Below are 24,461 nucleotides of genomic sequence, written 5' to 3'. Positions count from 1 at the left end.
AACAATGTTAAAGCTACAACAAATGACTTCAGTCCTTCATCTAATTTTATTTTTGCCCATCTAAACACTTTTTATGAATAAATTGTTCTTTATCTAAGGAAAAGTCAACCAAACATGCTCTTAAGATCATCACTGTTAACTAAATCTAAAAATGATTTGTTCACCAAAAAAAAAATCAAAAAATGATATGTTCCTTGCTCCATAAATTCAATATCAAATAAATTACTATAAATTATTATTCTACAAAGCAAGGGCTATATTTTGGATAGTACCACAGCTAGTTCCTCATCAGACACCTTAACTTCAACATACGATCCCAAAGATGCAGCAAGTCTTGCAGCTAATTGATGTTTACACTGAAACACACACAATGCACATTGTATATTTGAGCACTCGAATAATATGAATGTTTATAATCAACTTAAGATGCTGAAACAAGTATACGGCCTTACACAAAGTTGTTCTCCTCTGTTGACAACATCATAGAAGAAAGAATAACAAGCGCAAAAGTTTTCAGCAAAACAGAGATACTGGTCTTTTCTTCGGGATTCCCCTGTAACCTAAACCAAGTGGAGAACGAATACAAAATCCATATCAAACAAATGAATGGCTCCTTAGATTCTCAAAAGTCAAAACATTCATTATTTGAACACCGAATAATGGACACCATATCCAATTATCTCAATCGTACTTTTTATTTTTTCATATACGTGTATCTCAAAAATATTCTCCTAAAATCAAAAAGGGCAACAAAAGTTGTCCCACTTTAGTTGTCCAATAAGCATTTCCCCTCTCAATATTGGTATGCAAATTTGAAAATCAAAGACATTTTTTTCCTTCCAACTTTTAGCTCATATAAATCAACACAACTCAATCTTTTCGTACCAAAAATTTTACCCCCTCCATATATCTTTCAATACTTCTATCTTCCCTTGCAATAACACCATGTCACCGCCCATTACATTTCTCAGTTTTTTTCTCTCTCTTTTCTTCCTATCTCTCTCTTTCCTGCAAGCCAGTCGAGTGTGAAAATAACTGATTTTGGAACCATATCCAAATTTTAAGCAAAGTATGACCCATTTAATGAAATGGAAGAGAGGTGGCAAGGTGAGACCGAAACCTGAAAGATAAACCTTCCACTGGGGTGAGCAGATATCTTGCTGACACCTCTTTGATCAACAATTCTAGTGGCTCCCTCAAAGTTCTTGCCAAACAAGAAATGCAAACTGGTTTTGTGACCAAAACACAACTTGAATTGAAACCCAATACTATGGCATGATAATAATGATTTGAAAACAAGACAAGAAGCTTATGGTAAGCAATTGACTTACGTCCAAAGTTGATCATCATTCACTGTGACATGAAAAGAGGGCCTTGGGTTACGGTTCAGTAATTCAAAGTAAGGTTTTAAAAAATAGTATGCAACCATAACATCACGAATTACTGGGGTTTTGCGGTCACATTGTCATGCAATTTCAGCCGCATTAGCAAAATTTATACTCGATTTTGTGTAATATCAAGGATTGCTACAAAACCACAATTGCAACCACATTTTGACTGCAATTCTGGCCACATTAGCAGCATTTATACTCAATTTTCTGTATTATCAAGGATTGCTGTGAAATAACAATTGTGGCCACTATATAAAACCTTGATTGAAAGCATTGAAAGTTGTATAGAGTAATGAAGTTATTTACATGTGCGTGTAGACTCTATTTCCTTCCATATTGTCTCTGATACCAAACTGCTTGCACTCATTTTGTATTACTATTTGATTACTGAAAACATAACAATCTGTGGTTATCAGTAATCAATCAAAAATATAATATACTAAAATAAAAGGGTTTACTGTTATTATTGATTATTATAAGACTGATTAATGAAGACAATAATATGAAGAAACCTTACTGTAGTAATGAAAAACCGATCAAATCATCAATACCAAATGTACAATCTACAACAGAACATGCTCCAATCGAAATGCGTCGTTGAGTTAAATTAATAAATGAAACCAAACATTAGGTCACAAGGAAAACCTATTCAAACTGATATCCAGATCTCAGAACAGAAACAAACATGCATTAATGAAGGGGAGTTAGGCACCCAAATTCTGGCCTGCTAGAGTTCTGCTATAGATATAGACTCTAATCAGTATCTTTGTTATTCTCGTTTTGCATCTATGATTTATCTGATTTTTGTTATTCTGATTTGTTCGAACAAATCTGAAATATATCCCTGATTTTTCTTATTTCCGGAAATTACATATCTGCAAGTATCCGAAACGTATCCTCCTGTTTTTCTTTTTTTTAATTAAATCTACCGGATACATTTGGGATATGTATCCCTCCTGTATCCAACCGTATCAGTGTTGGGTTTGATATGTACCCAACACTGATATGGAGGCAAAAATTGCGTATCAGTGCTCACAGGTGCCAGTCAAAGACCAGTCAAGAGTTACTTTAAATTTAGACTGAGCTTTAGAGAAGTAATTTTAACAGAATTTGTAGATAGTCTATTAGGCAGTAAGGAGTGAAGATTAAGATTGTTCTGTTTAGTTAGAGATTTGGTTTGTGCACGATATTTTTATTTATAATAGCAAGATCAATCCAAAATTCAACCCTAAACTGTTCTATAGATTCATTATTAGGAACTACCCAAGCAACACAATGCACAACCAATATAAAAACACAAAGAGCTAGTTCTCATTTTACAGTTTTAATTAAAATTTTAGTGTCTTCCACTTCATAAATTTCAGTTTTGTTGTCTACCAAGCCAAACCAAAATAAAAAGAACTTATTCACTAGTACTGCACAAGGTAGATCAGAAGACCCTAACCGAAGACACTGCCATATCCATCTAAAATTGCAAAATTGCTGCTGCTGCTGCAAATTTAATCCCAATCAAAACCATATTGAATAACCATATTCTCGTAATATGTTTTAGTCCAGTAACAACATAGAAAAAAATAAAAGAACAACCAAACATATAGAAAGATTTTGTTTTTTCATAAATCCAGATTTTTTTTCCACTTATCGCTATATTATTATCTTAACTTCTGTCTACTTGTAAATTTAGAACAAAATCAGAACTTACGCTTCACAACTCAGATTTATACTTTAATTCTATTCTATGGACTTTTATTTGTATAGGAAAATAAACATTGCACTTTCGGATCAGCATATTGCTGCAGTTGTATAGGAAAATAAACATTACACTTTCAGGTCAGCATATTGCTGTAGTGACCAAAATGTCAACACTAGGATGCAATACTCCATCTTAAGCTAACCAGAACGTTTTGGTCAAAATTTCACTCAGTATGCAGCAATTCAAGCTGCTAAAACCAGTAAACTATATTCACATCACCATCATTATACACATTGATACCATTTCTCATTCCATCAAATTAAAACATAATTGCAAGAAACACTAAAAGTATCAAATTCAGTATAGTATTTAATAATCTCAGATCTCACACATACACGCACACACATTATTGCTTTACTAGATTATGTCTTCAGAAAAGTATATAAGATTATTCAGAATCCTATGTATCAAAAGAAGAAGAAAATGAACCTGTTTGAAGTGGTTCTCAACTTCAATATGTGAAAACTGCTGCACTAATAGCTATGAGATTCGTGAAGCTTTTAAGAGTTGAAACTTGAATATTTCTACACTGAATTTTCCTTTTACCTAATTAATAAAAAATGTCAGTCTGAAAACCAAACGCCTGTTTGAGTAAATAGAAAAACAATTATGTATTAGATATTTTTATTACTAAAGAGAAAATAAAAATTAAACCATTTTCATGTAATTTGTAAGTTTTTTTCACAAATCACAAGTAATCTTGAAAAGCATATTAATATAAGACAAAAAAAAAATTACAGATACATCATAACCTATTTTCATATATTCTCTCACACACTTAATCAAGTACCCATGTTATATGACAAGTCCAAATAAGTTATAAATACTGAGATTTAAAATATAGCAAAAGAGTGTATCTAAGCCTATGGCTCTTAACCCTTAAGCTAGATATAGACAAAGAGCAGCTTTATAAAGCTGTACAACAGATAATAAACAACTATTTCACTCCCTCCTCAAGTTGGATCATATAAATCATATCCACCAAGTTTGGAGCATATAAACTAAATCCAAGATCCTCTTAAGGACTTAGTTAGAATCCCTGTAGAATTGAAAGAAAAAAGAAGAATTTTGTTTATTTATAGAAGTTGAGTAAGATAAAAGAAGAAAGTAAAATGAGTTTGACGAATTTTGTTTACATTAAATGTTCCAAAGAAAGCAATTGCAGGAAAAAGAAAGGAGTAAAAATGGAAAGAGAGTGTTGAAGAATGATACGAAGGCGAATGCTGCGAGCGGCATATATTGGCCATCGTCATCGAATTAAAGTGGAAGCTACGCTTCTGAGTCCACCATATTCACTTCACCTTTCTCACTTTTCACATTTTAGATTTTTTCTTAACACAAACTAAAATTAACGTCCCAGGGCAGTGATGAGAAGCAACCCCTGTCGCAGATGCTATACTTCCTTTCTTTATTAATAAAGTTATGATTAGATATAATTTATTGAATGTAGGAAAATTAATGATAATTTTTTTTATCCTTTTATTTATATTTTAGTTTTTATAATTTAAAATAGTTTTTTTATTTTTTATACTTATATTCTCAATCTTTTTAGTTCTAATAATTTAAGATAAGTCTTTTTAATTTTTATAATTACAATTTTGTAATATTTTTAATTTTTATTGTTAATTTATTTTTATAATGTTATTTGTGTTAAGTTGACATGATAGAAATTTCAATTTTGTGAGGGTAAAAAAAGATGTCTCAACAATAGATATTAAAAAATTTATCTTAAATTATAGGATTGAACAAAATAAGTATAAAGATTAAAAAGGTTTATTTTAAATTATAGGAATTAAAAAAGTATTTTAATCAAAAATCAATATAGATTTAAAATAGCTTTTAAGTAAGCTTTTAAAAAAATAAAAAATTAATGTAATATTTTCATAAATTTAATATATTTTATAAATTTAAAAAGTTAAAGTGAACTAAATTCTTGTAGAGTATACTTAATATGTATTTAATTTGAAAATAAGAGTGATATATAAAAATTATACCGAAACTTGATCTGAAATAAATAAAACATATTCAAAATAAAAAGGTGTGTTATTTGTTAAATAAGTTTAAATATTTATTTTATCTATTAAAAATATAATGACAAAGTTAGGATTTGAATTTAAGATCTTATGCATATTATTTTAATCTCCTATTACTAGGTCAATTCTAGTGGTTCATAACTTTAAATATAAGATATGAACTTTTCATATAGTTAATTTTTTAACACTTATATTGATACTATTTTTTGTGTTTGTATTTTTTTTTTTTTGGACAGTATACTCTAAATGTGATTGCATTTCTACCATTTTTTTTACTAAAGGCACTATGTCGTATTGTCATGGTGGAAATACCTAAAAAAATGAAGAGGAATCACAATTGCACGATGTCATATTGAAACACATGATCCATGAATGTTGTACAACACCTCATCCCGAATCCCCATGTATAAAGAATGGTTAGTGAAGAAAAAAAGATACTCAAAATAATTATTGGATGATACATGTCAAGATAATAACTCATATTCTAAGTATAGAAGAAATTTTGACGAACCAGTATCTATAAATAGAAATGTTACTATTAATAATAGATAGGTGATTCCTTAAAACACTTGGTTGTTGTTGAAACATGGTTGTCACATTAATGTTGAAGACACAACATCAAGAGTGTAAAACAAATGTAGGACACGCTAGCTCTCACATGTGAAGGGTCCATCCAGGTAATACACAACAAGCTAAGATTTTTGGTACATAAGTATAAGTTGTTCACCATGGAAGAGAATAAAAACATTCAAACCATGTTTGAACATTTTCAAACTATTAATGAATTAATTTTTCTTGGAAGAACTTATGATAACTTTAACTAGATTGATAAATTACTGTAGTTTACCCAGGAAGTGGAGACTATAAGTAACAACTTTGAGAGCATCCAAAGACAAACAATATATAACTTAAAGAGTTCATAGGTTTTCTTAAGGTTCATCAGCTTGAGTTTCAACAATGAAGCTGGGAAGAAAAGTAGATCTTTTGCTCCTAGCATGCAAAAGCCAAGAAAAGACTCATTGTCCAAAACCATAAAGACTAAGCAATCCTTAAAAGAGTAGTATGAAGAAGAAGAAAAAGACTTTGAGGATGAAATATCATTTATTTATAGAAAGATCTACCCCATGCTAAGAAAGAAAAAATGGTTGTAATGGAGAAACTTCAACAAAAAATCCTCTAAGGAGTAAAAAGAGAAAGCACTTGTGATATGATGCTGCCCAAGAAGCTAGACCATTTCAAGTCTTAATTTCTTAAGCTAGAAAAGGAGAAGACCTAGAAAAAGAAAAAATTCTTTAAGAAGAAGAAAAAGGGTCTTATGCTCACATGAAAGGATCTAGACCTATAAATAATTAGATTTAAATATTTTAAAAGATAAAGATTAAATTAATTAAAAAAATTAAAAATTAAAAGTGTAATTTAAACAAAAATAATATTATAAAAACTAGAAGTATAAAACATATATTATAAATATTAAAAATACCATTTTGGCCCATCATCTTATTTCATTAAGTTTTACTTTAATTTCCAAGTTTTAAAAGGCTTGCTAGATCAAGTTACTTTTTTCATTTTCTTTACTACACTAATTTAGTCAATTAGATGATATGCGACAAATCTTGTAACATCCCACATGAATTATGAAATAATTACTACGTCAACTAAAATTAAGGATGTTAATGTGGTAAATTACTAAATGAATTATTTAAGATATCAAATTAAAACTTTAGAAGATCAAAGTTTATATATATATATATATATATATATATATATATAATTTAGGAGACCAAATTAAAATATAAAAAATTTGAAGGATGAAAGTCATATTCTAACCATGTATTTAATATTTTACAAATCTAAAATACATTTAATGCTTAATATATATATAAAAAAATAAAAATAAAAATATCCATCAATAATGTAAACCTTTTTATTTTTATTATTATTATTATCATCGATTAATAATGAATCAATATATGAGATAAGTTTGTTAATTTTGAAAAAAATTAGTTTTAAAAATTACACAAAACTTATTTTTTTTAGGTAATTTACGATATAAAAAGTTTATCCCGCATTATATATTAAAGATAAAAATTAATAGAAATATTATGAGAATATTTAGATGTGAAAAGTTTAATAAAATGTTTTTAGCCAATACAAAATTTCTTACATCTTATCCTATAAATTAGGTGTGGAATCCATTCCAATCCATGCATCCAAGTTGGTAGCACGTGGAGATGCCAACGTATTAACCTCTTTCCCCCCAAATAGAATACAGATCTGACCACTGTTTTTTTTGCAATTCCAATTCTCCAAACTATGACATGCAATTCTCAATCCAACAAAGTTTCCCATAAGCAATTAATTAATCAATTCAAATGTTGAAATTTATCTATTTTGTTTCTCAAATATAAATTAGTTTTACAATTATATTTCTTTTTCTTTTTTCCTTGGATTGGAGCTGGGGTTTCTTGTGGTGAGAGAAACACTGATTCTCTGGTTTGGGAACATCATACCCTTTGAAGTTCGAAGAAAAATTTTGAAACTTTGGACGAAGATGGCCAACGGCAAAGTGAGGATAACCAATTGGGTCCAAAAGAAGATCACTGATCCCCTTCTCGCCATTATCCGCAGGTACTTTTCTAACTTTTCGCTTTTTCAACTCTCTCTTTCATCTACTATTCATTTTTTTGAATCATTGCTGCGTGTGATTTGATCCATCTTCAATTTTATTTTATTTTATTTTTTAAATAATGGCTTTCCATTGCAATGGTTGATTCTGTATAATTTATGATATGATTTGTTGTTTCTGTAATTTACTTTTTTTTTTCTTCATCTTTTAGGAAGGTATGTGAGTGTGTGTTTTATGCTGGATAATGAAAATATCAGATGCTTTTATGGAACTGATATTGTCAAGTTTTGCCTTTGGAAGTCCTTAACTATCTATTTTTTGTTATGACGATTTTTTTCAGAGGAGCTGAACCAAGCCAGTTGGCTTTCTCTGGTGCTCTTGGTATTACACTGGGAGTATTTCCTATATGTGGTATGTTGTGATTAACACATCTGGAATTATATTGTCATTTATTTTTGAAGAAGCTTTTACTACAATGAAGCAGAGGATTTATTTATTTTACTTGCCACTGAACATGCAACATCACGTTGAGAGTTGTGAAAGTTTTATTCCTGTATCTGAGATCTTATTGCTTGCACACACATATAGATTGAATAGGATACTGTTTGTTGTCCAGTATTCATGCTCAGCAACTTTACAAATTTAAATTGATTTTCCTGCTGATTTAAAATGTGATGCATGTGTTACAATAGTGGAGAGTGGAGACTCTTCTCCCCCATACATGTATTTGAGTGAAATGAAGAGTTGAAGAAACTGTGAACAGCTTCTGAATTATCAATTGGGTGGGTGGGAGGGATGGGGGATAAATGTAGAATGTTACTATGTAGTATGTAGAGCATCAATTATATATTTGCATGCCAATTGCAGACAAGAAAAATGGCTTTGGATATGTGATTAGGTTAGTTATTTTCTAACTCAGTAGGTGTTGTGCCAAGATGAAAGTTTAAGTGATCGAGAGAGTGAGAGATAGAATCAAAAAACACCCAAGAAAACATAATCTGGTTTTTCAGTAACAACAAGATATAGAATTTTTTCTTTTCCTACTTATAACCAACTTAACTAAAAATTCTGTTAAGTCTGTTATGAAGCAATGGCAAGAAGGAAAAAAATTACAACCCCCGTCACAAGTTTCTCTTAACACTAGTTATTAGACTAACTAACAACAGTAGGCATCTTAGAGAGATGGTGACATTCAATATATTAGTCATAGAAGCAAGTGAAGAGAAATTAATTAGTCTTGCATTACAAGCTGTGCGTCCAGGTTAATGTCTGTGATAGGATTTTCAGTTGCCTCTCACATCATTCCTCTGTTAGCCATGAGGTTTGAACAATCAATTTTAAATTAATTAGTCTTGCATTAGTATCCCACGCTTTCAGGTTCTAATAATATTGTAAAAAAAGATAACTGGTGAGTGGTGAGGATGGGCGGGAGTATACTAGGACACAATTTGTTTATATTTTGTAATCCATAAGTAGAGCTTTTGACTGTTTATCCCGTGAGATGTTGTAATTTTGATAGGGAGGCATATATGCTGTCATGAGATGACAACATTTTCTTTGTGATCTTCTCAGCTGCTTATGTAGGTGCCATTTGTGCCTATCTAAGTAATAATGATGAATGGTTTTTGCTAATAAAAAAGAATTCTTGCATTTCAGTTAATATTGGTAACCATCTAGCACAATCAATTTAGATTTTCCTTCTCTCTGGTTTCTAAAACTGTCTTTGCATTAACTCCAGAGATGGCTCATGGAAAATGCACGTTTGACTAACATAATCCCAAAGCTTTTTCTGATTTCAAGATTGAGAAGCAACTACATATTTAAATTAAGTATAAGCTGATTCAACCTACCAAATACATCACAAAACAATCAAAATAAGAAAGATATGCTGTTAATTAGATATCTGAGTGAGTATAATGATGTGAAATGTGGTATAATTTGTTAGACATGATAATGTTTTTCAAATAGGTGTCACTGTATTCCTCTGCGGGATGGCCATTGCATTGCTTGGATCATTTTGCCATGCTCCAACTGTGATGCTGGCAAACTTCATTGCTACTCCAATTGAGTTGAGGTAATATGCTTTCCATGCTGTCTTCGCATCTGCTTTCCGTCTCTATTGTGAATCATTGTTTTTTTTTTAATTTTTTAATTTTTTATTTTGTGGATCATGTTACAATCATTATATTTTATGCAAATATGCTATAAACATCTTTTTATGACTTTAAATTTTGTTAGGAGGGGGTCTTTTTCCTTACTTTAATTTCTCATGGAAAACATTTATTTTCAAATCTAATTATATCCTAGGAGAGACCAATAGAGGTTCTTGTGATAAGTTGATCAAATGAAAGATTCTCCAATTAAGAAAACCTAAGAAAACTTAATGATAAACCTATTAAAAAATATACTTTAGTTTTATTGAAGTATAATGGTAGAGTCTAATGGCATTGATTTATCCATGTAGCCAATTAGTGGAATATGGTTTAGTTGTTGTTTCATCTTAAGAGTTAACATGGGTTGGATATATGGTGTAGATCATCTTAACATGGAACATGTTTATCCATTCAGACTTCAGAGCGAGGGCTGAGGGTTTCTAGTAGGAAATTCTTCTTGTATTAAAGTTGTTCTTTAAAGAAATAAATGCGTTGGGGGCCCTTAAAAACAATGCAAACATACACATGTTCTTAATTATACCCATTCTTCTTTTCATGCCCCCCATTATGTTATTAGACATTTAGCTTCTCTATTATTCCTAGATCAATATTGTTTTCCTCATATCATTATCATAGCATACCATACTATATCATATCATATCATTTTTGTACTTTTTTTTTGTACATTGATACTTGCTTTGGCATTTCAGTCTGGTTGTGCCCTTTCTACGCTTTGGTGAGTTGATCACTGGTGGATCTCATTTCCCTTTAACATCTGATGCTTTAAAGAAGGTTCTTACTGGCCAAGCTTCCCAAGAAGTCATATTAAGTGTTGCCCGTGCGGTAGGTGCTACCATCCCATAATATTTTCTTGGCATTTGTCTGAAATATAGAGATACATACATGAAACACAAAATCAATATATGCATTTTTTTCTTTTTCACATACGTGCCATTTTACCTTAGTTTTAAGTTTGAAATGGAGCGTTGACCTATTTTACAGGTTCTTTATTAAATAGTAGTCAATCTTGTTGCAGTGATTTTTTTTTTCTTTTCAATTCTTTTAATTCAAGGTTTTAAGAATTGCCTCAACTGTGACTCTGCCAGACTTGTCCTATACACATGCATCTTTTTGTCGTATCTCCTGTTTTTCTCTAACAAGAAAGACAAAGTTTGTCCTCATCTAATGTTGGTCGCTGATATTTTTGTAAAGTAGCTATATTTTTTTGCCTTTTTTTTTAGCATTTAATTTATTGCAAGTTGCAACATCAGTGCTTTTTACTTTTAACATACCAGACAAGCCAATTGCCGAGCACCTTGGTATTGGTACATTTGTTACTTTCTTGGGGGAGACAGTTATTAGTTATATTAGTGTTTTCATCTGAATTTATTTGCATGAAGTATTATAGATAAAAGTTATGCACAATGTAATTGATTTTAACAACTTAAGTCTTCTTTGTGATACACTACAGTGAATCTTTCGATGCTGTGTGTTGGAGTGCTTTTATTGGTACCTACCCAGTAATGCAAAATCCTTTTAAATGTTCCCTTTAGGTGGGAACGGTGGCTTCCTTATATAGGATCTGGAAATTTCTTATATTCTTGAATTATGTTTTTAGCCTCACAAATGCCTTGCTGTATAGTGGTGAATCTTTTTGTTTTAAGCAGAGTCCATGCTTGCATGGCCGGCCCAATATATTTTTACACCTAAAACACATCTTAAAGTGAAAATAACTTTTAGACTGCTTTTGGAAAAAATACTATATTTAGATAATAGGAATTTTGGTGAGAATCAATGTATTTAAGAGAGACGACTTACAAAATTTTTGCAAATATTGATGTTAAATATTTCTTTTTTAGTGGAGGCCCAAAGCAAGGGCTTTATTAGCCTTATGGCTGGGCTGACCCTTCCTGCTTGAAGTCCTTACAAAATTTGTAATGCTCACTTTTGAAATTTCTTGCTTATCAATCTTTTGCAGATATTAGGGTGGCTGGTTGCATCACCGTTTATTTTGGGAGCTCTATATATAGTACTTTTACCATGCTTCAAAATTCTGGTTCATAAATTCTCAGGTGTTCCTTCAAGTCCAAGGAAGCCGCTCCATCCACACTCCGATGTAAAGGCGAAGGTAAGGGATGTTTGACAAAATAGCAATGAGGTCATAGTCGCAAATTCTGCTTTGTCACAGTGATCAGTCATTCATTCATATGTTCTGGCGTGACACAAGTTGTACATAGTTAACAAAGACTTGTCACTGTTTATAAAGCTGAGATTTATGTATCCTATTTGTAAACTATGTAAGCATGTTATGTAATGTGATTGATTACCAAAAATGGTACATATTGTTATTAGTCATGGGACAATTGAAGATCACAAGTAACATGGATTTTAAATTCTTCATATCATTGATGGTTGAAAGTGCTATTTTTCAGAAGCTGCATGTACCAGCTTATCAAAAAACAAAGAAAAATATTATTCTTCAGATTCGTATTTTAAAAAAAGATAAAAAAAAATGTTCAAAATTTTTAATAAGTGATTTTTTATATTAAAATATTGCTTTTGCAAATTCAGCTCAAACAAACAGACTCTCAATTTGCAGTCTGTTGATGTTATGAATATCTTTTATTATTATTTTTTTTATATGTAGGAATCGAACTTCATAGCAGAAGATAGACAAAGATCTATGCACATTGCTGAATCAACTGAACTAGAATCCCTTGGTATAAATATCTTTAATGTTATGTGTTATTTTTATTTGACCTTTTCAAAATTATTGTTTAGTATGTCAATATTATTAGTCTAATATTTTGCCTGTATAATGCGTCTTAAATAATTTAAGATTATTTTTAAAAATGTAAAACGTATAGTTAGATCCATATACTTGAATTTTTAACATTCACTTTTTTTGGGTAACACATTCACTTGAAAAGTCACGTAATATATTTAAACGGAATACTGAATCATGAAAAAAAAAAAAAAAGAGGATAAAAAATGCTAAAAAGATTTATTACTTTGTACAGAGTAAAAACAAATCTTTCGAAAGGATGTATATAACAGTAGAGTTGTGATTTAAAATTTTAACGTAGGTAAATATAACAACTGATCGTTTTCATTTATATTAGTTATGACGAAGCCCAACAAGGAAGAACACGGGGGGCCCACAAGTAGACAACACAGCCCTGACGGATAAGTCCAGTAAGTGATTGACAATGTCAGGCCCAAGAGCGTTATTGCGAAGCCAATGACTCAGCATGTTTCTGGAAAGAATTTGATAGGATTCTGATAGAATTAAATATTCTGTTAGGGTTATTCGGCTGATTTGTTAGCTTTATATACATGTTTAAATACAAGTTTAAAAAGACTTTTGAGAATCTCTCAATTAAAACAAAAACTCTTTATTTTCGAAAGAGACTTTCAAGTACTCCAATTATACTAAAACACTGTATATCCTTCCAAGTTAGAAACGTATAACAACTGACAAAATCACAACATTTCTTGATAATAATACCCACGGTATTTGACTAGTGGCTTTCCTTTCTTGATAATAAACACTGCATATGCATTCCAAATCACAGTAGGATCTAAAATCAAACAATTACACATGATGAATCGTTGTGGGTTATATAAGGAAGACAACCATTTCAGAAGAATGCTTGTCAGGATATACATAAGACCATTCCTGCATACTTAACCAAGTGAAGTATACGCCAGATCATTTCTTATATAGACGTATATCGTATCATTTGAGGTTATAGCTCTAGGTCCGTATATATCATATGGTCAAACACAATGTATCTTCAGTTAGACGCCATGCCTAATCACATAAACAAGTAATGAGACAAACATCATGCCGTGATGTTAGTTTTATGATTACAGAAAATAGTGGAAAAATAAAATTAGAAAATTCATAAAATGGTATACTGTAATATTATACACTTTATTTAGTTTCCACAACCCGCTACCAAAGAACAATTGGTTCACTACAACAATAGAGAAACAAATGGGCAACACATAATCATTGCCTTGTCTCAATTTTCTTAACAAGATGTTCAGTGTTTTGGCACCTCAGAAAATTCATCTTAAATTATTAAAGTCAGGAAGTGGAAGATATTGGAATGAATTGATGGGCACTGATTCAATTAACTAACTCTATCCCTGTCAAAGGATGTCCGGCATGAAGTTGAAGAACAACATCAGCAACAGTCTGCAGTATAACAGGCAAGATAAATATCACATTTCACAGTATAATATAAGTTCCTTTGTCCTCTCTCTCTCTCTCCTTTTGTTTACTCAAGAATTCAATTGTAGAATATAATTAGGAAAAGTAAAGTACAATCGCAATTTAAGCATTATGAAAATAACTTTTATGGATCCTAATACTTCCAGTGGAAGGATGAATGTGAAATAGCCACACAAACCTTAGCCATGGATCTGTAAGAATGTTCTGTAACACCTGCAACATGAGGAGTCATGATAACATTCTTAAATTTAAATATCTGATCATCAGGGTCAAATGGCTCAGTCCAAGCAACATCAGTGCCTAACCCTCCTAAATGACCTGATTCAAGGTGGTTGATCACAGCCTCATAGTCTACAAGACCACCTCTAGCAATATTCACCAGAAGTGCACCCTGAAATATATAATTATATAATCACACAAAAATTCATCATAAGTTACAACTTTCAACTAATAAGCAAATTAAACCATGAGATATTTACATCAATGTTATATTTGTCTTGTTTTTCTATCTTTACAGTACAAATGATGTGGTATTAGCAGGAAGGAAAGCACAATAATAGATTCACAATGACTTCACGTGTCAGACAAAAAAAAAAATGATAACAGCATAAAACACTTGTCATAAATCATAGGTACCTCCCAAAACTGATTGAATCTGCAATAATCTCTTCCATCATTAAAGCTTATATGAAATAATTATTCACTTTGTCAACCAAATCTTCCAATTGTGCATCCTTTCAAGTTAGCTTTGATTGCCCTTCTCTCAATCAAAAGATTCTTCAGTTACAGTCCACATCAGACAATCCCAAACTATCCTCTTTACATTATAACAGAACCCAACAAGAACAATTGATTCTTATGTGCTTCTTGTTGGATTAATATGTTAATTTCTCTGCTGCCCAGTCTCAAATTTTGACAGGCTTTAATAAATTGACACCGACACTAAAGAAGTCTATTCTCATCTCCTTCAAGTTGCTCGTGAGCTTTCTAGATCCACATATAATGCTTCAACTAAAGCATATGCTTTGATGAGTTCCATTTTCAGGGGATTTAGTTCTCATACTCATAGTACTAACTCATGAATCATCGACAATTTAACATAACAGATACTAGCAATAATCTTATATTATTAAAAAATCTTTATTATGTGAGTAAATATATTATTAGGATCCATTGTCATTTGTGTAAGACCTACTATTATATTGCATACTATTGTTTTCAAATTCAAAAAAAGTATAAAATATTTTGTAGTTGACCAAAATTTTATGAGCAAGTTAGCAACTTCGAGAAAGAGAATAATAAGACTAGATGATCATCTTAGTCTCTGAATTTGGATGATGTCATATTAGTCCTTGAAACTAAGAAAGTGTCAAATAAGTCTTCAAAAGTGCAAATTAACATTCATAATAGTCCAAAGTTCAAAAAAAAAAGTGTGACTAAATTGTTATTATTGATATATATTTAAGAGCCAAAATAATAATAAGTAGTTAAATTTCGGATCTAATTTTATACTCTAGGGACTTTTTTAACATTTTCTTAGTTTTGGGCACCAATGTCACAATGGTCACCACTTTTGGGGACCAAAGTGACTGATTACTAGAATAATAATTTCCGCAAAACATTATCAAGTAAACTCTCATTTTAGTCCTTGAAAATTGAAATTGTAAGTATTGGTCACTTTAGTCCTTAACTGTGAGTGTTAAACTCCTTTGCTGAATATTATTTTGTAACCATAGTTAGTTAGTCTGTGTTTGGTTAATAAGTTAGTTAGTTTTAACCGTCTTTGTTAGACAGTTATAACCTCTCCTCCTTAAGTCTCTAGAATATATATAGGATTGTAAATAGAGACTCAGTTTGTTGTATCAAGAATTTCAATCAATGAATTACATTTTCAGTTTACTTTATGCCTACAAGAATATACCTTCCGGGATCTGTTTGCATTCTGCTAGAACCTAACAGAGCATGATCTCCATGATAAGTACTTAACAGTGGCTTACATGAAAAGTTCATTCTATCTCTTAGAATTTAATGCTTATGACCTAACTCAATCTGATAAACTATCTTATAAAGTGATAATTGTTCAAGCTTTATAAGGACTACATTAATCATATCTACAGCATGGACAAATATAGGTGGCCCAAGAACAACACCCCTTCACACCTACAAATAGATATTATAATATGGACAAATACAGAGATCTAGAATAGCCTTCAATACCATCTTAACATGGGTTTAAAACTTAACTCAATCTTACAAAACTAGCTTGTACAGTGAGAACTACCCAAGTTTTATAAGGACTACATTGATTATATCTCTAGTCAATGTGAGATCTCAACACTATAATAAGTTATTCAATAGTGTCAATCTGAAAATATTTCTTACTGGGGTATCAATGATTCTGACCCAATACCAAAAATATGCGGCATTTACACATTTTCCAATATCTTGTACATGCATTATGAGCCTATCGGCAACAAAAAGAGAAATGAGTAAAGCAGAGAAGTTCATCTGAGATGGTAAACAAACCTTTTTCATAGAGGATATGAATTTGTTGTTTATAATACCAGCCTGAAAAACATCATATCCAAGTCAACAAGTACATCAACACAAAAGGTCATTCATATTATGCTTAGTTCATACAATGCATTTAAAAGCATATAATAAAAAAGGTAGAATAGAACATGTCATTGAAGCTTTTAAGCACAAACAGATTCATCCTATTAATCAACTTAGATTCTGCATCAGTACATCAGTTTCTACTTAGGAAAAAGTAATAAAATGCTTGTTTTTTTTATCCATTTGTCAACATCTTTATCAGCCATCTACCATAATTTTAAAACCACAAGTTTTCACAGGTCTCATAAACTTATAGTAAAAAACAAATAGGGAACCAAAGTAGATAAAAGTATCAGAAGTAATTGAAATTCATTGAAAACAAATGAATGAAGGATGGTGAAAGGTCCAACCGTTTCACTATTTTGTCTTAGGCAGCAAACAACAATGTCAGACTTCCTTGCAAAGTCATACATATCTTCGTGACTACCCTTCACATCAACAAGATCATCAACATCATCTTCAACAAATAATACAGAATGCGTTAAGAAATAGAAGAACAAACTATACATATTTACAAGTAATAATCCACAAAAATTGGGAAGGAAAATACCTCTGCTTAATTTGCTAGCGTGCTGTGCATATGAAGCCCAGCTCCGCTTTGTAGCAATAACTTTTACACCAAATGGTTGCAATCGCTTTGCTAAATCCACTCCAATGTTCCCGAAGCCCAAAATGAATATCTACATTATCATTAAAAATTAGTTTTCCACAAACAGCATATTCAATGATTGCAAATGCATCTATGTGTAAAAATTGCACTTTGGCAGGAAAACACATGTAAAAGGAGAAAATATACTCTTTTCATTTTTATTTATTTTTTAACTTTTACCCTTATACTGCTTTTTTGTGAGAGTTTCCCCTCATGCATCTAACCATTATGAAAAACAATGATCCATGACATAGGGAACAAGAATAAAAAGTGGAAAGGATTACAGAGTATTATTTGTTTCCCAAGAAGAATAGATATACTCACAGTTTTCCCAAATAAAGTTTCAGTAGTTGGCTCTCCAAGCTTCTTCTGTTGTATGGAAATTTGCAGTTCATTCTGCACGAACATTCTTTTTTATTCAAAAATTGAACAGCATTCAATGCTAATATTAATATATAAAAATTCACACTGCACATAAACTAAGCAAGTTGAAACAAATGCACAAAAATCCAAAGCACAGTATATTTATTGTAACTGGGTGCACAAATGCGGAAGAGAGAAGAGAAACAGGCAGTTTGATATGGTTCAACGAATCAACAACCTACATTAAATTATACTATTATAGGCTTCACCCATAGGCAAAGCAGAAATTTCACTATGACCATTGTCCAATGAAGGAATCATAATGTAGCAAACCCTCAATTTGGTCCTTGAGCAATCATAATGTCACTGTATTAGTCCTATAAGGATTTTGTCACAAAATAAGTCTCTTAAAGATAAAAATATCACTATATTCTCCTTTGATTATACATTGTTCGATGCCTTGCTAATGGAAGCAAACATGACACGTTAATCACTAAGTTGGCCCTTTAAATGCCTTGCAGATTTCTACATGACCATCATACTAGCTCATACATGGATATGAGAGGGAAACAGCAGAAATGAAATAAACAAAGACGACTAAAAGAAAATAAAAGGAGAGAATTTGGAAGAGAATGATCAATGATTGCTAGAGACTCACTATTAATCTATGTCTTTGAAGTTTGCGAGATTAAGTTAGAACCCAAACTCCAGGGAGAGACATCATCTATTATTAAGATTTTTTTTTTATTACTTATATTAAGAAACCCTAGAATATGTAGTCCCCTTTCCCCCACCACACTTGCAAAGTGGGTAATTTATAGAAACCTTGTGCCACTTCATTTAGTAAGAAGGGACATTTTTATTTCAAATTGAAGATATCATACTTGCTTACGGAGGAGACCTAGCATTAGATATATGGCCATTTCAGCACATGAAGCTGAATTTCCCGTAGCATCACTTGGGATCCTAGCAACTTTGATTCCATACTTTGTTGCAGCATCAATATCAACACCTTGGAGAGAAAATCATAATTTATCAATTTAAAATTATGATGAGGTCTAACAATAGAAAACAAAAAAATAAAATGCAAAATTACTTCTATAATAAATATGGAAAAAATGAAGCTTTATGAAATTTCACACTAAAGCTAAACTGACAATATTCACAATACCTTCCAACCCAACCCCATACTGCATTATAAGCTGCATCTGACTTGCACGGGAAATTATGTCTGAATCTAGCTTCATGCTTTTTACAATGCAGACATGATAGTTGGCAATATCCTTTGGCACATCTTCAAAAGGGAGAACATCAACCTACAAATGCAATACCAGCTTATTGATCTAACTAAAATTAATGGGAACATTTTGCTCATTGTAATACAGAGATTGTATAACTGTGATGCCAGTACTGCCTAGAAATTGAATTAGCAGTTATCTTAAACCACAAGTAACTGCACAGAGAAGAGTTACAATTATATAAATTAGATAGTGTAAAACTACAATCACAAGTTCTAGTGAAAAATAGAAGGCTAAGAACACACTAATTTATTCAAGAAAGCCAAAGTCAAAGTACAAGGAGACTATCAACCCCGAAACACACCAAGGGAATTTAATTTGCAAGTTGGACATGATCAGCATGTAGTATTGATTCTATTTTACCTTGATATGTGAATGATTTTGCAAATACTGTGCTGTATATTCATGAGAAGAAGGAAAATGGGGTCCACAAAACAAAACACGAGTCATTTGTTTCTCAACATCCTTCACCATGTTCCCATTACTCTCCATGAAACCTGCCCTACAACCTCAAGCAGCATTGAAATAAGAAAAAATTCAGTGCAGCAGTCATTTTCATTTTTCAACAGAGCAGCAAGTGGCATCAAGGCAACTATTTTTTTTTTTTTTTAAAAAAAAGTTGAAGTTACCAGTAATTTTATTTGAGCTGAAAAAATTGCAAAATCATAAAAATGTTTTTCTTTTTATTTTCATGTATTTTTTTTTCGTTTGTATAGCCATTCTGCATGTGGAAATAACTTGTTTTGATTATTTTCAGAAGTGCCTATTGTTTAGGTATGTCAAAAAGTCCCATATTGCATAGTAATTAAGAATATAGGTAATTTATAAACACCTAATAAAACCGTGACGACAGATAATATTTGTTGAGATGTAAGTAAAGTTTCACATTGTTCAAACAAAAGGATGGACATGGATTTATATACACACAGTTGTCTCCATTGGTAAGAGACCTTTTAGATGATGTTCAAAAGCAAAACCATGAGGGTTTAAACCCAAAACCATGAGGGTTTAGACCTAGAACAAACAATATCTTACTATTGTGGAGACATGTGTGTGTGAGGAAACCTCCCGATGCACAACAAGTGGCATCAGAGCTCCTTCATGGGGCCTATTTGCAAAGAAAAGAAACCACAATTTTCTTGACAGAAAAGGGTTGGCTTGCAGAGAAAAGAAAACCACAGTTTTCTTGAGAGAAGAGTGTTTGAAGCATGACCTCTGAAACCACTTTCGTTCAACCTACAATTCCCAAGTTTGATGGTCATTATGATCATTGGGTCATGCTCATGGAAAATTTCCTTCATTAAAAGAAATATTGGAACCTAATGGAGATGGGAATCCCTGCTATTGTAGAAGGAGAGGAACTTACTGAAGCCAAAACAAAGTCAATTGCTGAGCAACAACTAAAAGACTTGAAAGTTAAGAATTATTTGATCCAGGTTATTGATCGGACCATTTTGGAGACCATCCTTAATAAAGATACTGCCAAAAATATATGGGACTCTATGAAATAGAAGTATCAAGGTTCAACAAGGGTCAAAAGAGCACAACTCCAAGCAAGCCCTTCGAACGGAGTATAAAGTCCTCCACATGAAAGAGGCTGAAAGTGTTAATGAATACTTTGCCTGTACACTTGCCATAGCAAATAAAATGAAAATTCATGGGGAAAACATGGGGCAATTACTGATTGTTGAAAAAATCCTAAGATCGATGACACCCTAGTTCAACTATATTGTGAGTTCATTGAAGAGTCTAATAACGTAAACACTTTAACCATTGATGAATTGCAGAGTAGTCTGTTAGTGCATGAGCAGAGGATGAAAGGGCATGGAGGGGATGAACAAGCACTGAAGGTAACAATTGATGACAAATCAATTGGTGGAAGAGGTCGAGGTATTGGTCGTGGAATTGCTCGAGGAAGAGGTAAAGGAAGAGTACGACATACCTTCAACGAGCAGAGGATGAACAAGCACTGAAGGTAACAATTGATGACAAATCAATTGGTGGAAGAGGTCGAGGTATTGGTCGTGGAATTGCTCGAGGAAGAGGTAAAGGAAGAGTATGACATACCTTCAACAAAGCCACAATTGAGTGTCGGAAGTGTTCCAAACTCGGACATTTTCAGTACAAATGTACAAGGTGGGAGGAGAAAGCTAACTATGTAGAACTTGGGAAGAAAGAGGTGATACTTTGAATGTCAATTGTGGAGCCTAATCAATTCGACAAAGAAGTGAAAGATGTATGGTTTCATGACTCAAGGTGCAGTAAACACATGTGTGCAAATAACCAGTGGTATCAGAGCCATTGGTTTGACCAAGTGACCGACTTGGCGAGTATGATAAAGTTGGTGGGTGGATAGGATATATGATCCCTTGTATCGGATGTCTTCCTAATGTGAGTCCATGTGTGAAAGAGAGTCTTCTTGGTAACATGGAGGGTTAGGAGGCATGTCTTGCTATCGTGAGTTAACGATGGAGTAGCGCTAAAAATACTTAGAACGTGAATGAACTCTATGGGTCACCACTGGATAATACTCACGAATTAGCTTCCGCTGCAAGAGGGTAAACTATGATCCTTTATTAGAGGGGAGGATTGTTAGAATGTAAGTAAAGTCTCACATCGTTCAAATAAAATGATGGACATGTGTTTACATACATATAGTTATCTCTATTGGTAAAAGGCCTTTTGAGTGATGTTCAAAAGCAAAACTATGAGAACTTAAGCTTAAAGCAGACAATATTTTACTGTTGTGGAAATATGTGTGTGTGAAAACCTCCTGGCACACAACAATATCTCAGATGTAATGGCCCAAAAAGAAAAGCATAGAACACTTTACCCTAAACTGGTAGGGGTCTTTATGGTTACCAAGTACCAAAACAGACAATGATTTATAAATGCTCTCCTTCCGTGACTCACTTTTTTTTTCTTTTTCATGACAAAACCAGATAGTTTATTTAAGCACTCTCTTCACCTATCAATCAAAACGCCTTTTCGAGAAAAAAACTTAACAAGCGTCAAAGTTAACCATATGTACTGTTGATATTATATATAACTCACTGAATACCAAAATACAATGAATCTAACTATGCCAGCAAATTGAAGTTTGGAACATTATAATTTATAAATTAAGCTTTCCACAACAAGTAATATTTGTATCATTCATCACCTAGCCTAACCCCATTTAGTTAATTAATTTGATTCGAAAAAGCCTTGGGAGAATCAATTATCTATATTTCAAGTTCAATTTGATGGTGTCTGTGTGGGAAATTTGAAATTCCAGCGAAGGAGAGAGAACGTACCGATAAAGCTTGTTTGAAAATGTGCGAAGACGATCCCAGCGCCTCTGTGAGTGTGAGTGTCGTGCCAATTTCAGTCTCCTACACGTGCCAGCCACCAGCCCCCTCAACATAGTACATCCTCTCTTTTCCTCCCATCAGTTAGTCATACACTACTGTGTTTTATTTCGTGTTTTTTTACCTCTTTCTATGCGGATTGTCTACTAAATATTAATATTCAATACCCGTGCAACGACCTCACATTTGATAAATTACTTATAACTTCATTATACTTTTTACTCATCATATTTATTTTTTCAATCATTTTTAGGCTTTATATTATAGTTTAAGATGCATATTTTAATTCTTATATTTAAGATATTTTAATCCTTCTAATTTTATTGTCATTTTTTATAACATTATCTATTTTGTATTAATATAATAGATAGAAATATTCAATTTTGTGAGAATAAAAAGATGTCCCAACAATGAGTTATAGATGAAAATACAAAAGAGCTATGAAACATTGAGACATTTAACTTAAAATAATGCTAGTAAAATAAATTTGACATTAGACACTTAGTTGAATTAATACATGTCACCTCAATACTAAAAGATAACGTTAAAAAAATTAACAACATACATATATTAAAAGATTTAACAAAACAACGGTGCTGCTACAGTTGGCGGCGAACTCGCTTTGGGAAAAAAACGTATTAGTAGCTTATATGCCATGGGAGGGTTACAATTCTGAAGATGCTGTACTTATTAGTGAACGTCTGATCTATGAAGATATTTATACTTCTTTTCACATACGGAAATATGAAATTCAGACTCATATGACAAGCTATGGTTATGAAAGAATCACTAATCAAATTCAAGTATGGAAACTAAAAGATTTATTTTAAACTATAAAGATTAAAAAAGAATAATAAATAAATAAATATAGAGACTAAAAATTATTTAAATTATAAAGATTAAAACTTGTAATGAAACTAAAATGATTAAAAAATTTAATTTTAATGTATTTAAATGAAATTTTGATCAGTGTTAATTATTACAAGAATGGATTGATGGGATGGGGGTTAGGCTTAAGGTTCACAAAATTTAGTATTTTAACTTTTATGTAGGATTTTGTATGCTTTCATGGTTGATTACATCATGATTCTATGGAGTTTTTTCGTGGATGTTGAACCTATCTGGGATTATTGGTTTTCAAGATCCAAGTGGTACTTTTCTTGGAGGGTTCTTAGTTTTTTCTTTATTTGTGTCAAAGATGCTCTCTTTGCAAAATTAATAATTATGATGGCAATTGAATATTCACACACTAGATGATGGCATAATCTTTGGTTTGAAAGTGATTCAAAGTTAACTTTGACAACTTTAGTAGATGTCAAAATTGTTTCTTGATTCCTACATAGAAGATGGAAACATTGTTTAAAACTTTGTTCACAAATGTGATATTTTTCTTCTCACATCTATAGGAAAGGTAATACCTGTGTTAACAAGCTTGTTGGCTATGATCTAGAGTATAGGGAGGTAGTAGTTTGGTGGGATGTTTTTCCTAGTTTTATGGGGGAGATTTTTTTCATAATCGTTATGGGTTACTCTTATTTCAATTTTGTTGATTATTGTTGTTGTTGCTTTGCTTGAGTTTTGGTTTAGTCTCCCATATGCATTTGTTTATTTTTATTTTCATATATATATATATATATATATATATATTATTTTGATGTGTACGGCAGATGATTGGTAAGATTTGAGGTGTTAATATTGTTGAAATGTCTGTTTTATAGTAATATTTTGCACACTTAACTTTTATTTAATAAATAAATAAATTAAAAAAAAAAAAAACTTCCCACTTTGAGGCTTGAGCACATGTCTTCGCATGGTCTAAGAGAGCCTTCCACGACTTCTTTTGACACACGAGTCCTAGGGATCTGGTCCTAAATCACCTAAACTTTTTTCCTTCGTGTTCTTTTACAACATTTGCAAAAATCTTCTTGAGTTTGATCTCCATCTTCATTATTAAAATTGCCATCAAGGACAACATCAACGTTAACACAT

The 24,461-nt window shown here is 31.7% G+C and overlaps 3 protein-coding genes across 12 annotated transcripts; 1 reads left to right on the top strand and 2 right to left on the bottom strand.

Moving 5' to 3' along the window:
* Positions 1–115: 115 nt before the first annotated feature.
* On the bottom strand, positions 116–4,529 carry SSN2 (zinc finger SWIM domain protein). 7 transcript variants are annotated; one of them, XM_029272944.2, is made up of 7 exons: positions 4,281–4,527; positions 3,574–4,183; positions 1,698–1,778; positions 1,332–1,353; positions 1,121–1,226; positions 453–560; positions 116–356 (listed from the first exon to the last, which is right to left on the bottom strand). In XM_029272944.2, the coding sequence occupies exons 3-7, from the start codon at positions 1,756–1,758 to the stop codon at positions 255–257; spliced, it is 399 nt and encodes a 132-aa protein (XP_029128777.1). In that variant the 5' UTR covers positions 1,759–1,778; positions 3,574–4,183; positions 4,281–4,527; the 3' UTR covers positions 116–254. The 7 variants fall into 7 exon arrangements, with proteins under 7 accessions (XP_029128777.1, XP_029128778.1, XP_020224739.1 ...); XM_029272945.2 differs by having other exon boundaries at positions 3,574–3,690; XM_020369150.3 differs by having other exon boundaries at positions 3,574–3,690; positions 4,357–4,527.
* Positions 4,530–7,375: 2,846 nt separating this feature from the next.
* Positions 7,376–13,420, top strand: LOC109806073 (uncharacterized). 2 transcript variants are annotated; one of them, XM_029272985.2, is made up of 7 exons: positions 7,376–7,805; positions 8,144–8,214; positions 9,772–9,877; positions 10,667–10,799; positions 11,935–12,084; positions 12,604–12,676; positions 13,079–13,420. In XM_029272985.2, the coding sequence occupies exons 1-7, from the start codon at positions 7,729–7,731 to the stop codon at positions 13,144–13,146; spliced, it is 678 nt and encodes a 225-aa protein (XP_029128818.1). In that variant the 5' UTR covers positions 7,376–7,728; the 3' UTR covers positions 13,147–13,420. The 2 variants fall into 2 exon arrangements, with proteins under 2 accessions (XP_029128818.1, XP_020224012.2); XM_020368423.3 differs by lacking the exon at positions 12,604–12,676 and having other exon boundaries at positions 7,377–7,805.
* A 419-nt stretch (positions 13,421–13,839) lies between these two features.
* Positions 13,840–22,602, bottom strand: LOC109805789 (D-isomer specific 2-hydroxyacid dehydrogenase family protein). Of its 3 annotated transcripts, none has more exons than XM_020367993.3 (10): positions 22,419–22,602; positions 19,486–19,624; positions 18,996–19,140; positions 18,709–18,836; positions 17,786–17,857; positions 17,363–17,492; positions 17,163–17,269; positions 16,723–16,764; positions 14,375–14,587; positions 13,840–14,160 (listed from the first exon to the last, which is right to left on the bottom strand). In XM_020367993.3, the coding sequence occupies exons 1-10, from the start codon at positions 22,526–22,528 to the stop codon at positions 14,092–14,094; spliced, it is 1,155 nt and encodes a 384-aa protein (XP_020223582.1). In that variant the 5' UTR covers positions 22,529–22,602; the 3' UTR covers positions 13,840–14,091. The 3 variants fall into 3 exon arrangements, with proteins under 3 accessions (XP_020223582.1, XP_020223583.1, XP_082922121.1); XM_020367994.3 differs by having other exon boundaries at positions 19,486–19,619; positions 22,419–22,568; XM_083065995.1 differs by having other exon boundaries at positions 19,486–19,631; positions 22,419–22,565.
* Positions 22,603–24,461: the final 1,859 nt, after the last annotated feature.

Source organism: Cajanus cajan, chromosome 10 (assembly GCF_000230855.2).
Source record: "Cajanus cajan strain Asha chromosome 10, NIPB_CcT2T_4, whole genome shotgun sequence".
NCBI classification, from domain to species: domain Eukaryota; kingdom Viridiplantae; phylum Streptophyta; class Magnoliopsida; order Fabales; family Fabaceae; genus Cajanus; species Cajanus cajan.
The sequence above is the reverse complement of the archived record's forward strand: the minus strand, read 5'-3'. Positions and strand labels throughout refer to the sequence as shown.

Coding starts and splice junctions, on each gene's coding strand:
- SSN2 (XM_020369149.3), bottom strand. CDS start 1,429: ATGGTTGCATACTATTTTTTAAAACCTTACTTTGAATTACTGAACCGT. Junction 561..1,120: donor GTGGAAGGTTTATCTTTCAG/GTTTCGGTCTCA, acceptor CACTTGGTTTAG/GTTACAGGGGAATCCCGAAG. Junction 357..452: donor ACAGAGGAGAACAACTTTGT/GTAAGGCCGTAT, acceptor TGTGTGTTTCAG/TGTAAACATCAATTAGCTGC.
- LOC109805789 (XM_020367993.3), bottom strand. CDS start 22,528: ATGTTGAGGGGGCTGGTGGCTGGCACGTGTAGGAGACTGAAATTGGCA. Junction 14,588..16,722: donor TCATATCCTCTATGAAAAAG/GTTTGTTTACCA, acceptor TATATATTTCAG/GGTGCACTTCTGGTGAATAT. Junction 14,161..14,374: donor CTTACAGATCCATGGCTAAG/GTTTGTGTGGCT, acceptor GTTATACTGCAG/ACTGTTGCTGATGTTGTTCT.
- LOC109806073 (XM_029272985.2), top strand. CDS start 7,729: ATGGCCAACGGCAAAGTGAGGATAACCAATTGGGTCCAAAAGAAGATC. Junction 7,806..8,143: donor CTTCTCGCCATTATCCGCAG/GTACTTTTCTAA, acceptor GATTTTTTTCAG/AGGAGCTGAACCAAGCCAGT. Junction 8,215..9,771: donor GGGAGTATTTCCTATATGTG/GTATGTTGTGAT, acceptor TTTTTCAAATAG/GTGTCACTGTATTCCTCTGC.